Here is a 14,168-nt window from a genome sequence, read left to right as displayed (position 1 = left end):
TTATCCCCACACAGAGATTTTCAAACAGCCTTCTGTCATCATAGTGATTTCTCCACCACTGTCTCCTGTTCAAACAGCTTCAGTCTACTCCTGCTCCTTACTGGTTCTCAAGCTTGCTAGATCCATACTTGTTACTCATTTCTCATTCCTACCAGCTTCCATGACCAGCCTCTTTGAGCATTGGTTTCTACCTAGACTGACCTCTCAGTTCTCAGTATCTCTAGCATGAAACAGCCTCAGCTTTCTAATTCCAAGGCACACTCTCCTCCCTTCCATAGTTCTAGTTTCTAATTCCTTGTGTAGTCAGTCATCAGAGCTTTTAGGCACTGTAGCTAAGCAAGTCCCAACAGAAGTCACTTCTACTGTTTGACATCAATCTTTTCGTCTTCTGCTTTGTGTTCCCTCTTTCTAAGAAGAGAATTTCACAATCAAATGTTTAAGACTTCATAAAGTACAGAATATGCTCCTTTGACAAGCCCTGTGCTAAAACAGGGTCCACCTGCACTGTTGGTAACTGATCCTGCTTTCACAGCAGGAGGTTGGATGGGCTGACTTACCGATGGCCCTTTTCAGCCTAAAGTTTGCTAAAGAGCGATTGATAGAATGAGGATTACCAGACATTACAGAATAGAGCCATGTCTTTAGCAGGAATGTTGTTCAGGCACACAAACACTAAAGATGAATTAAAAAAAGGAACAATTTCATAGCTGCTTTTCACTCTGTGTTCTCAATTACCAGCCAAGAGGAGAGAACAGCAAAAATCTTTAGTGCGCCCCCCCCCCCCAAAAGGCACCTTTTTAAAGCAGTCTGGATCTTCGAACAATATAGATTTGGAAATCTGAACTAGACTCCTAAAAATTCCCAGTGCCTCTTTTCACTCCAGCAACACATAACCTTTTAGACAAAGAGGTACTTACGTTTGAGGAAGAAAGGTTAGAAACATTTTCTACAGAAGCACAGCGAAAGCAATGACAGCTATGAAATTAACAATTTCAGAATCTATTTCTTCAAAAATTACTAACATTACATTTTCAATGTCTAAGTGCCAAGGTAAGCAGACTTTCACAATCAACACCAACACTTCTAAGAGAAAATGTAAGTTAAATCAGGTGACAACTGATAATGCAAGACAGCCAGAATAAGAAGAAACCACCAGCATGCTTCTCTTCAAAATATTAAAAACTCTTGTGTTTTAATTTTAAATGACAATAAGTGTTTATTTGTTGCTTATTCTGGTCTATGCTTCATCAAACATAATAAAATTAGGTATTAATATTACTTGCATGGTTTTCCCCTGCCTAAAGATGACGGAGACATACACTGAACTCATTAATTATCTGCAGAGTATTTAACTGTTCCCCAAATGGAAAGGTTTTGAAAAGCCACTTGCTGAGGCACATAAGCCTGATATTTGACTAAATAAATCAAAAAAACCCAAAGAACCACAAATCCAAAGGACCATAAGACTTTAAATCTGTATAGCAAGAATTAGCTAAACTAAATTTTCAGTGGCCTAAAAGAACATGAATACCAACTAAATATTTTCTCTTTTAGCCCATTCACTGCATTTTACCTACCTACTGTCTTCACAGTATAATGAGGGCTCTCCAACACAATTCCTTCTTCTGTGTCAAATATTGGATTATCTATTCCAGTTTTAGGAGGAATTTGTGCCAGTTTCTTTAGCCTCATGGAAGCAGTAAGGTCCAGTTCTTGTTTCTTTCCCTCTTCTTCCCGTCTGCGCCTCATGTCCTCCTGCTGCTGGCGGATTCGCTCAAGTTGGGCGCTCCGCCGCATTGGCATCATCCTGGAGCCCAAATCCCCAGGGCAATCAACAGCCATTTCTCTGTGCTTCTGAGATTCCTCAGGACATGCAAGATCCACATTTTTTGCTTCACCATCAGAATCTTCTGTGATGTGTCCATTCATGTGAGAAGTTGTCATGATTATCTGCAATTATGCTTATTCTCTTCAAACAGAAATGCTGCTACTAGGCCAGTTTTCGTTACAATGTTGCGTAAAATCCATTATAACTTCAAAAACACTTTGCTTCTATCACAAGACAGTTGAAGAGACATCCAGGAAGAAAACCTGATGAAAGATATTCAAAAGAAGTTACTAAATAACTGCATAAATAAGAAAACACCCAAGACAGTTCTCCAGGTCCCCAGGCATCAGAATAATGAAACTTTTCCTCCACATTTACATAGTGCTTCTTCCCCTACTAAGAACTACAGAAGCTTCACAAATCTATTTCACTAAACTTCATGTGCCAATGCTGGAAAAGGAGTACTGTTCAAACTAATGCTAAAGACTCCTAAAATTCCCAGCCAAACAGTGGAGATTCTGCATTAACACACACAATTGCAAATAAGCAGTTTTCTGAAAGTTCCCACCGGGTTTTAATTTATCCCTTCATTCTTTAAAATTCCAACATAAACCATGCTTAAATAGGAATCACTTGTTATAAATGACATTTCACAAGAAATTTATGAAGTTAAACACAAGTAAATATATTTGCATTTATTACTCATAAACTGAGGCATTTTTATACAAACATTGCTTCCCAGGTTCAGAGAAGACAGGTTCTTCCAAAAGATAAAATCTAAAGCAGTCTGGAGCTGCACTTAAACAATTCCAAGTAGGGATAGAGTCCTAAAATAAGGGTTGGACAGTTCAGATTAGCAGCTACTCTTAGGATTTCCTCTAGGTATGCATTAAAGCAGAAAGTATTAAATACATGAGTAAAAATCCTTGTGTGGGTGTACACAGGTATAGATTTGACAGTCAAGTAGTGACATTCCACCATACCATTCCACCTTAATCTGGTTCCTCATTCCTGATGATTCAGGCTAAAGAACTTCAGTGTCTTGAGATATATATATATATAACCACCCAGCTCTTAAATATTATATAATACATATAACAATGTGTTTTATACCACATTGCCTTTCTGTATCACAAAGCCAATGATATGTTATCTTCAATATGCTCAAGTAAAAGGCCATAGAATTAATTAATAGTTGTGTACAGTATTGCCATTACACTTTATTTTTCAAGTTCCTTTTTATCTTTTTTTTTTTTAATTTGCTGAAAGGAAATGCTATAAACAGCTGAATTTTTTATTAAACACTGGAAACACCAAGACAAAAAAAAACCCTCAACAACCAACTTTCTCAAACCAAATGTTTGTGTTTGGAGGAGGAAGGGAAGGATGCTTACAGTGTAATTAAGTTGAAAATTAAATACCAATAGTACTGTTTTGGAAGAGCAGCAACATGACCTCCTACACAAGTTTTTGCCAGCTTGCAATTCTAAATAAGCATAGCTTTTCATTTTCATAAGGAGCAATATACAGCTACATACAGCAACACCAAAACAATTTTTTTCACTTGTTTCCCATTTAGTCACTACTACCAGTTATTACTAAGACCTATGAAGTAAATATTAAAGTATTTGTATGGTAGTAAAAACTCTTTGTCTTTAAAAGATACTTAATTGCACTGCACTGATACGCAGAGATGATTTCAATGCTCAAACTTCCCAGATTCAGAAAAAAATCAGGCAACAAAAAAGACCATCAAAAGCTACACAGCTGTGGGGCTGGCACTGCAAGTACTGCGCAACTAACTGGGGCCTCTCAAACTTTCAGCTAGTACCCAACCTAAAAAGAACAGCTTTTTGAAGACCAAAGTAACAAAGTTAGCATTCAGACAGGGTTATATAAAGCACCATATCAAAAAGCAGCCTCCAAAATTCAGAGAAAGGCAGGTAACAATTTAGCAAAATGATTCTTGGAAAGCCACATTTCCCCTTCTGTAAAGGCAACTCCACTGTACAGAATTACCAGTCCCAAAAAAGGAACTCTCAGTAGGTACAAGAAAATTGCAAAGAACACTAATTTAACTGTGGATGGAATATAATTCAAATTCTCTTTCATCCACACTGTACTGGCCATAGCTGGTCTGAAGACAGAGCCTTTTGAAAGTCACATTCATCTCTTTTTAACTTTGACAAGCTGAAAGAAAACTCGCATTCCTCAGTTCACATGGTACAACTAACAGGTGTCGAAACAATTTGAAGGAATGAATAATATCCATCTACTCAGTGCTAAAGTCAAACTGTCTGAGGAGATGCAAGAAGTAAAATGCAACTTTAAAGATACCATCATAACACTCAGTCATGCGTAAGCTAAACAATGTCAACACTCACTAAAGATAAAGAATCTACACATGAGAAAATCAAGTTGCTGGCCAATATTTAATAAGTGATCAAAAATATCTATGGCAGATTTAGCTACATTTATTCTAAATTTAAAAGTACTAGCTACCTAAGATAAATAGTATCTTTTGAGATTAACTCAGAAAAAAAGGTACAATAAAACCTCATGTATATGTACATATAATAAGAAGTTTAAAAATCTCTTTAGTAATAAGCACTGAAGACCAGTAAACAAAAATATTGTCTGAGGTAAATACCACTAATAGGCAACATTAGTTTGCCTTTTCAGTATAAGCTCCAAGTAAGATTCAAAGTGCATATAAATTATTGGAAAAGAGTAACTGAGACATTTAAGCTGCTCACATTCGCTATTTAAGATCCAAGTCAGTTAAGAGAGAAACAAGAGTCAGAGAAAATTAGTTTTCCTGCAGTCACACTTTAAAAGCAATATTCAAAAACCTAGCATCAAAGTTATAAGAGAGTTTTAGGAGAATTTTAAATAGAAGATATTTTTGATATCCTAGAAAATTAGATGTCTCTGAAGCAAGCAATAAGGACTACAGGCAAAGTAATCACTTTCAGGTAATACAAATGATGATATGAAATAGCAGTTATCAGGGCAGCTTAAAATCTGATGCTATCAAAATATCAAACCAACACCACAAAAACCCATCCCCCCAGATATAACTGGTTGGTAATCCATAGAGGCATAGGCACGCTCTAAGTCTGGAATGCCGGAAAAACTTCATTTAATCAAAGAACTTCTGATAACGAGTGACCCCTTCCAAACCTAAGCCACTGTCCTTTCTGCTTTTTCAAGTCTGCTTCAGACATCACAAATGCTCACCTCCAAGAGTTTTGGAAAAATGCCGCTGCCCAATTACAAATAACAAAATAGTCACGTAAGGAAAAAAATTCAGATCAGCTCTAAGTCCCTTGCTACAATGGTCCTAAGGAATTTAAAATGTAAAATATGACACTGATAAAATGTTAACTCAGTTCTCAAATCAAGGTGTGGTGTAGCTGAGGTTAAAAATAAGATTCAGCTTGAGGCAGGCACCATGAACAGAACATTATTCTAATCAATAAGCATGGTATCAAAATTCTTATGATGAACAATTTCAGAAACAGTTTTCTTGGCTTTTCCTTCTGAAGGTTTATTTTGCATTTTTAAAAAATCCCAAGATAAACAACAATAAGGGAAGGCTGTTATACAGTCTGTTCTCTGCAATCTGTGGATCATCCAATAAACTAGCTTTTCAGCCCAAGATGACCTTATTTCGTTCCATTAATTCTTATAATAAAGAATTTGCAGACATAATCATACTGATTTTTATTATGCTGTATGCAAAACATACAGAGGAATATTTGGAAATAACAGAATTCTTCTCCACTTTAGAGCTGGGTATTAGCAACTTTTATATTCGTTAGATACGTACAAGTCTTTCTGTGTTACACAGAGTTTGGTTGCTCATAGTTTAATAACAATAAATTATGGCTTTGACTATCCTCCTTTGAACTGCTGACACCTAGCAGGGGAACCTTAGCATTTCCACATGACACACAGATCTTTCCAAATAAAGCAGATTTATGACTGTTTTCTGTCCAATTTCATATCACAAGCCTTACCAATGCAGTCCTGGAGAGCACACATGAAATTTTTGCCCCAGAGAGGAGGGTTTATATAAACTGCTAACATAAGTACAGCTATTGAGAATGAGCATTTCAGCTACTCCAATCATCGTCAGTCATCACACAAGAATTTATATGTGAAGTAATTATGAATAACAAACAAACTATATTTCTCATGCAAATTCAGCAAAACAGCAAAATCAAAGAAAACAAAACAAATACAACTACTGTCTTGCTAACTATACTTACTATTCTCAAAAATACTGTATTTTACAAGCCACACATCATTCTTCATATTGACCTCTAAAAATGTCAGGCTTTAATCTTCTCTTTAACCACCCTGAATACACTAAACAAAACACAGACCCCAAAAGCTCTGTCAAAGAATAAACATAAGTGCTTGGTGTGCAAGACAGATACTAGTATAAAATACATACTGACAGTGACAGAAAGAGAAGTGCTGTAAGGTGGTTTGCTGGAGACTGTGTCTGGTGTGCATAGCAATCCTAATTGCTTTAACAACTGAATTCTGTACAGTAAAATTAAATTTGTCTTGCTTCAGCAACTTCCAAAGAGCAAAAATTACATTTTCTAGAGGCTGAGGTTTTGTGCTACATTTTGGTGGTGTTTAAAATTCTTTCAAGACTAGAAGTATGACTAGACTTGATAGTTGCCTTTTTAAAATTCATTAAAGTTGCAAATTCTGAACAACTGCAAGGGAGTTCAGTGCTCACCCCCAACTGAATTTCATTAGTTTTGGCACAGTTGAGAATATAAAAGCCCAACCTACATCTGTAACTGTATTATAAACACAAGAAATAAATATTTATATCAGGCACAGTGCAAAGGATTTATCATCAGCTGAAAACTATGATAGACACAGTATATTAAAATATTCATTAAAACCAACTGGAATATGAATTCTAGGTTGCTGAAGTAAATTAAAAGATTAAGATGCTTCCTGATACCTGAATTATGAACAAAATATGAGCATAAAATCATGCCACAGATCTCTGCTATATGTTATTAATGGCTCATATAATGGTGGGTTTACTGTTATTTTTACTCAGTAGTTCAGATTTCTAAGCAAGGAAAACCTAAGTCATAAAAATTGCAAAATAACAAAGCAAAACATTTTTTTTCTTCACAAATGGAAGCTCAGTGTAGAAACAAAAAATCCTGGCTTTCCCTGCATCATCTCCCAAGTATCATGTGTTTCCTCAACAGTATTTCAGTGAGTGTGCAAGATTAAGAGACTTACATAAAGGAAACCACAACACAAACCATGTTCCACAGCGTAAAATTAACCACTACTTGATGAGAGTTAAAGACTTGAGTTTATGGTAGAAAATACTTCACAGATATATCATGTAGAGCTTAAGAGAACCTGTAATACCTGGTACAGAGTGAAAAAGACTGGTGTTTTTCAAAAGCAAGTAAAAGTTACAGAATCTATGACACCTTGATAACATCTTCAATAATTTTAAAAAAATCTGTAATAGAAAATAAGAATTATTTTTAACTTTGCAACACATTCAAGATCGCAACTCTGGCATGGTTTGTTTGGGTTTTTTAGTCTCCAATATTTTATATGATCTCCTCTAATTCGATGCTCTAGTGTAGTCTCAGTATTGGACAAAACCTCTCTCCTCTAATACCCAGCTGACTCTTATTTCAAATAATTTCAGACCAGGGTTTGTTATCAAATCTGCCAAGCACAGTAACTCAGTTCAACATGTTTATTTCAAAGGGTTTTCAGACATGCCAAGAGGTTTTAACATTCCATGCTCACTTAAATGTGCAAGATACATGGATCAGCAGCAAAAAGGGCTAAACTCTCAGAAGGAAAGTCATTTTCATTTAGTGTTTTCTAAGTTACATTTGTACACGAGGAATCATAATGTTAATTTGCAACATTAAAAGCACAGAAAAATGGATTAAACTGGAAATTCAGATGCTAAGGGTAGATTCCAGTTTTATAAATTGTATAAAAAAATTGCCTGACACACAAACATTGGAATTTATAAGCACATTTTTAATTGCATTGGTAGCACATTTAAGAACTGTGCTCTATTTAAGACACATATGATTTTATTAGGCTTCTTTATCTGTTGATGTGGTAGCAACAATCAAAAAAATCACAGCTTGAGAACTGGCTAGTCTACATTATCAACTTGAAAAGATATAGGGCTACTATCTCCTGAACAAATACTAACGAAGTGTTTTTCATGAAAAACATGGAGCAATAAAGAGAGCACATCATGTCAATCAATAGCCACATCACTCAGACCTCTCCTCAGCAACTGCACCTTTGCAGTAAAATATATGCAATGTACCTTTGCAATTTCTGTGTACAAACTGTATGAAATTATGACAGAGTATATGTCATAATTTCATTGTGTATTTGCACGAGAGTGGATTTTAACCTGTTTCACTGCAGAAGCATAAACTGATTTCTAACGTATATCCAAAGATTATTTTAAACAAATAGCGTAATACAACACTGTTCTTGTTTCAGTCACGGTTGTAACTTTTAGTCTCATCCGACTACTAGATATATTTCTAAAAGAGGTCATCTTTAATTTAATTAGCCAATGCAACAGACAATAGTGTGAATAAACAGTTCTTGCTGCCTCAAAATTAAAAGCAGAAATACAAGATATGCAATTGTTAACACGTATCAAAGTACTCTCTTTCGTTGCCAATTTTCCAAAATAGCGACAAGTCACCTATGTGTCCCCGGGGGGCAATGCCCGCAGCGCAGCCCTACGGGCAGCAGGCCGCATTCCCCGCCGCAGCCAAGGCCGCCGGTTGCCATGGCGACGGCTCTGCAGGCTCCCGTCGCGCCCGGGCCGAGAGCCGCGGGAGTTACCTCAAGGGCCGGCCGGGCCTCCTCGGCCCGCTCCGCTACCTTCCCCTGGAGTTTGAGACCGCGGCAGCCCGGCTTCCAGCCCTGTTAGGAACAGAGACCATCACTCACATGCAGAGGCGATAAAACACTTTGTGAGTTCTGTCAAGCTTGGTCAGCAGATGGCTGAAACCTCTCACTATGCTGCAGTAGTGATGCCAACAAAACCTTTGAAGTACAGCACTTCAACAGTTCTGTTTACGTCAACCATCACAAAACATACAGTCTCAACGATTCAGGTGGGTGAAATCAGTTGAAGAGATATGTGGGATACACCACGGTAGATTACTTTTAATAATATTTTATCTCTGTTAGGTCTAAACACACTAACGTCCCTTAGAGTAAGCCTGATCTAAGCTTCAAGAAATTTAACGGGCTGATTTTTATAAAAGAAACAACACAGCAGCCATATGAAGAGGAACACTTACATCTTATTTAAATTCTTACAAGTCTCTGTGAAAAACAAACGTTGCATGCTCTGTTAGCAGCAATCTTCCTTGATTAGAATCTCAAAAATGAGACCCTTTAGTCAGTTAAAAGTGCTAGCACAAGTCAAGTAGAACCACTGCACAAGAAGCTTTCTTTAGACTTAAATCTGACTTTCCACTGTATGTTTTCTTTTTGGTTACACAAATAACTAAAATGCTTCCAAAGCTGACAAAGATTAAAAGCAATTGTTGAAAACACTAAGGATAAACATCTTTCTTACATGCCACAATTCCCTTTGTTTTAAATATACACTACCACTTACACATCAGCATTGTTTAACTTCTACTCAGACCGAATGAAAAACAGACATGAGGGGGAACAGAATTTCAGGTGGAGTCACTACAGATGTATTGGGGAGAGGGAATGACAACAGAAACAGGTAAGAGCAGACTTCAAGAAGCTCATCGCTAAAAATCACATCTACATAGAAAACCCGAACACTTTTACCAAGGTAATTCAAGCAGATTTTAAAATTCAATAATACGGTATTTAACTTTTGTTTACATTTTGCCATCTGTATCATCTATAAAGCTCTGCCACAGTGTGATGTGTTTTTAACACTTGTGAGCAAGTCTTAGTGCCAACAAGACCTAAATTTTACTTCAGGTGAAGAGCATGGCAGAAGGCAGTCTCTACACCAACTAATGAAAATCTGAAAAATGAAATATGTTCAGTTTCAAAAAGTAGCCCACAGAAAAAAAACCAACACTATAACTCATTAAATGGTCTGACACCCACATTACTCTAATCCAGCACGTAAGATTTACTACCCTGGCATCCCACTATGGCATAGATTAATAGGCTACAACTATGCATACGTTTGAATAGTCAGCTCTAATCAAGTCCTTAGCACCGGCAATCCCCACTCAACAAGAAGCATTTATTTTATACATAGATGTGAGTGGATAACACGGATGTCTATGGGCTGCAATGAAAAGATGATAGAACAGTGAAAGAAAAAAAGCATTATCTTAATTTAGCAGTTTTTCCAAACGTTTAAAAGCCTTCAAGCACAACAAATGAAGAGTAAAGAAATTCCTAGAATTCCAGGGGATGTTAACAGATCTCACAGGACAGCCAGAAGCACGATAACAAGATAGTCATTTCTTATCACCTATTCACAGACAGTTAAGACTTAAGATTTCATTGTCTTAAAAATAAACATGCCTGTCCTTGTTTTAAACAGTTGTCTTACTTTCTGCGAAATTAAAAATACTGCTGCTATTTTAGTTCTTTCCCCCATCCCCTTCACACTGTATCTTTTTTGGCTTTGGCTCTTGCATCCTAGTCTCATTTTAATCCCCATAGTTTTTAGCATGTTATTTTAAATGTCAATGTTTGCCACTGCTTCACTATGTAATATTAACAGTAAATGTTTATGAGTAGCAATATATGACACTTTCACTTGAGAGACGTGACTGATGCAAAACTATACTAATCCCAAATTAAACTGAAGATACAATGTTTAACAATTTACATCTCATCTGACATCTAAATTCATATGAAGTTGCATTAGTTTAGTCCTCCACAGCAAGTTGTTCTTAAAACATATTTACAGTATTCTGAGAAAAGAACAATTCTTTTTTCTTACTCACATTTTGATGTTCTAATACCTGGTCAACCTGACAAACTCAATCAGAACCGCCATCTAAAGAAAAGGGACAGACCTTGCAGGCTTTCATCCAAAAACGCCAAAACGTTAGCAATCTAGATAAACAGTCTCAAAGAGGCGAGATATAGGGGACCAAGCCCATCTTTCAACTTGCAATAAACTTTGCAAGTAAAGTCTCATAAATATTATATAATAAAGATACAAGTGCTAGCCTCTTCTGTGGTCTCCCCCCTTGGGCTCTCTTTCAACTCTTTTTTGCAATATCATCTGAATGGATGACAACAAAGTGATTATTTCTTTTTAATGACTGTCCTTAATGATTTAACCTGATTAGTTCTGTGACTATATTACTCACTGCTGTGTGAGGGGAAAAGGAGATAAGGATCTTCTGACTTTTTTTTCTGACCACACAAATAAGTTGAGACTTCTGAAGATTGAAATTCTGAAATATAGAACATAACATTAAAAATTGTATGATCTATGATCTCTGCACTTCACAAAACTCTGTCACGCACTCAGAACAACCACAGTTCATTTGAGCTCTTCTCTAGTTCTTTACAGGAAAGAAAAACAAAACAGAACAAAACCAAACTATTTTATATACTCAGATCTCTGATGTCACAAGTTTTTAATGCCCAAACTCATCTGAGATTGTGGTGAGTGTTCCACTGAGCAAATCCCTAATAACTGCTGCATAAATTTTAGAAGTTTCTGAAGGTTTTTAACATCATGGACATAATTCCCTAAGGATTTCTCTTTCTAATTAACATCATCGGTATTTGCTTTTTCTGGAGGACACTGTAAGCAATGCGTATCAGCCATGCAGTGTATGTCAGTTTTTTTCTACAATAACCCATTTCAATATTATTACTATGCTGATATACCCTGTTAGACAAAGACAACAAGCCCTTGCTACCATAGAAGAAAAAAACCATCCTCAACCAGGATAAATGCAATGGATAGTTAAGGCAAATATATTTGGTCACAGTCGCAGTTTGCAGAAAAGATTATGCCCATGTGAATTCAGGTACATGAAATGTGCTGCAATGTTTCTCACTCCTGAGAAGTTAAGACTAGTAGCAAAGTCAGAACTCAAAATTTTGCAGACTGAGACAACTGTTCAGAATTTGCAAAACGTTGTAGTTTCTTTATAATGTAGCAGTCACATTTTTTAATATTTGAAGAACATTTCAGTAAATATTCAGGGAAATCACGTAATTCATGTTTGTGCACAGCTAACTTTTCAGCTGCTAGCACATAACAAAGCTGACTAGGCTTTCAAGTGTGCCCTAGTTTTGGATCCTTCCAAACAGAGATCTCATAGTTAATGAATTTATGACAAGAACCAGAAAAAAGACTGTCAAGTATGATCCCTTGGACTGTTAAACTGGGCTAGTTTGCTGTTCCCAAAGACTGCAGTATCATAACTCTTTCTCTTGACTACTCCTTTACCCTCCCCACTTTAGGGCTGTACAGCCAATACCTCCTCAGAGGGCTTTGAAGCTTATCAAATCTCCCTGTGAGTCACCTTAATTCAACAAGACTGCAAACTATTACAAAATTGTTTTGCTTGTTTGTTTTTGGTCAAAGTGGCATGCTAAAACAGCTCACAATTATCTGAAAGGTGACGGGACTGGCACAATAGGTAGGAGCAAGTGGTTGAGACCAGGAAGGTAAAGGTGAGGACAGACAGAAGCAGAAACTCCCACATCGGCAGCAGAGAGCCAGCTCCAATAGAACCGCATCATATGGAACCATACTATGTGAATTCATCCACTTGCCCCCACACACAAAAAAAAAAAACTTCATGAGCTATTGATTTGAAAGAGCTTTTCATCCTAAAAAACTCAAGCAAATCTAAAAGAAAAAAAAAAAAAGTAGACAAAAGAAAAAAAGAGACAAAAGATAAAAAGACCCCAACCACCACAAAAAAGCAACCACACACTTATAACCACTTGCATCTCTTCCTGATAATGTAAGCAGGACAGTTAAAGAACAAATAACCTATTAGTTTCTCTTAAAAGGCATAACCTGAGACACCACGGGTGTAAGGGACTGCAAAACTTGCATTCATCTTTGAGCGTATTTCCTCCCAAACAGAAATGGTAAATTGAAGACCCACGCCTTGAGAACATTATTAAAGGAGGTCCTACTGAAAAATCTGAACATGTCTGCATGTTCATTACTCAAAGATACTCAAATAGTATTCTAAACCTGTTATCTTTGTGTAAATAGTATAACACACTAGATGAGAACCCAGAACTCAGAAACAAAAGCACTTTTCTCCCTGTTGTTGTTTCTTGTGTTTTTGTTTTAGTAGACAGCAATAACAGATAAATCTTAATTTTCTCTGTGCTTGCAGCAGAAGCCATAAAATGGTACACCTACTCATCAAACACTAATGGAAATAGAAATACTACTACCCCAGGCATACATATACCTATATAATTGAATTCACATGTGGGTAACCACTTGGAAATGGATGAAAATTACAAATCACCCTTATTTCAAACCTTCTCAGTATTTAGCACAAAGATCTGTTAAATTTACAGGAACAATGCCAACCATGACTGAAGAACTCATGCTGATTTCTACTACAAGGAAATACTGCTGAACAAACTTACACGATGTAGTAACTTGAAGTACAGGTCATGAGGAAAACCTCTAGAAAAAGACTTTATCTAAAGTATTAGCAACATTTCACTATAGGATGTGAAAATCAAATGCTTTACAAATAATCCATATTACTAGACTTCATAAGAAAAATGCATGAGAAAGCTTCACAAAGGCTATAAAGATATAACATTAGAGACCTTCTGTACCTTAGAGACCTTCTGTACCTGGCTCTCTCTCTCCAATTAAATAAAAGTGGACTCTTCAGCCTTATGTTAGCAGTTAAAAACTTAAGACAAAATTCTGACAGGAACATACTCATTTCCGCAAATTAAATTCAAGAACATAAGCTGTGTGGCTACAGAGCTCTTTCACAGCTCTTTTGCTAAATCAGAGAAAGTACATTCATTTTCTGCATCCTTGTTAAACCAGATGTTCTTTTTATTAAGAAAAAACATCATAAAATTGTGATAAACTCCCAGGAATGTAAGACTCCCCTCAACCTGAAGAAAGGCAACCTTATTTTGTATGTAGTGGTGCAATAGTCCTGTCCAGAAAACCATATTATCACTTGAGCTGTTGAACTAAGAAATTAAACATTGCTATACAAAAGCCAGGGAAAAACACAGGTAAGCTAAGTGATGTTAAGTCCCTCAGCAGAACACTCAAATGATGCTAAGGAACAAAGATTCA

At 36.4% G+C, this 14,168-nt stretch overlaps 1 protein-coding gene across 2 annotated transcripts in view; it reads right to left on the bottom strand.

Annotated features, from left to right (window-relative positions):
* PALS1 (protein associated with LIN7 1, MAGUK p55 family member) overlaps window positions 1–14,168 on the bottom strand; it is a 56,596-nt gene that overhangs the window by 25,423 nt on the left and 17,005 nt on the right. For both annotated transcript variants that reach the window (XM_082057703.1, XM_082057704.1), the window contains exon 2: window positions 1,578–2,091. In XM_082057703.1, coding sequence (XP_081913829.1) covers window positions 1,578–1,944 — 367 coding nt within the window. In that variant the 5' untranslated portion in view covers window positions 1,945–2,091. The remainder of the gene's footprint in view (window positions 1–1,577; window positions 2,092–14,168) is intronic.

This window comes from Streptopelia decaocto, assembly GCF_964273445.1.
Source record: "Streptopelia decaocto genome assembly, chromosome: 7".
NCBI lineage: Eukaryota > Metazoa > Chordata > Aves > Columbiformes > Columbidae > Streptopelia > Streptopelia decaocto.
The sequence above is the reverse complement of the archived record's forward strand: the minus strand, read 5'-3'. Positions and strand labels throughout refer to the sequence as shown.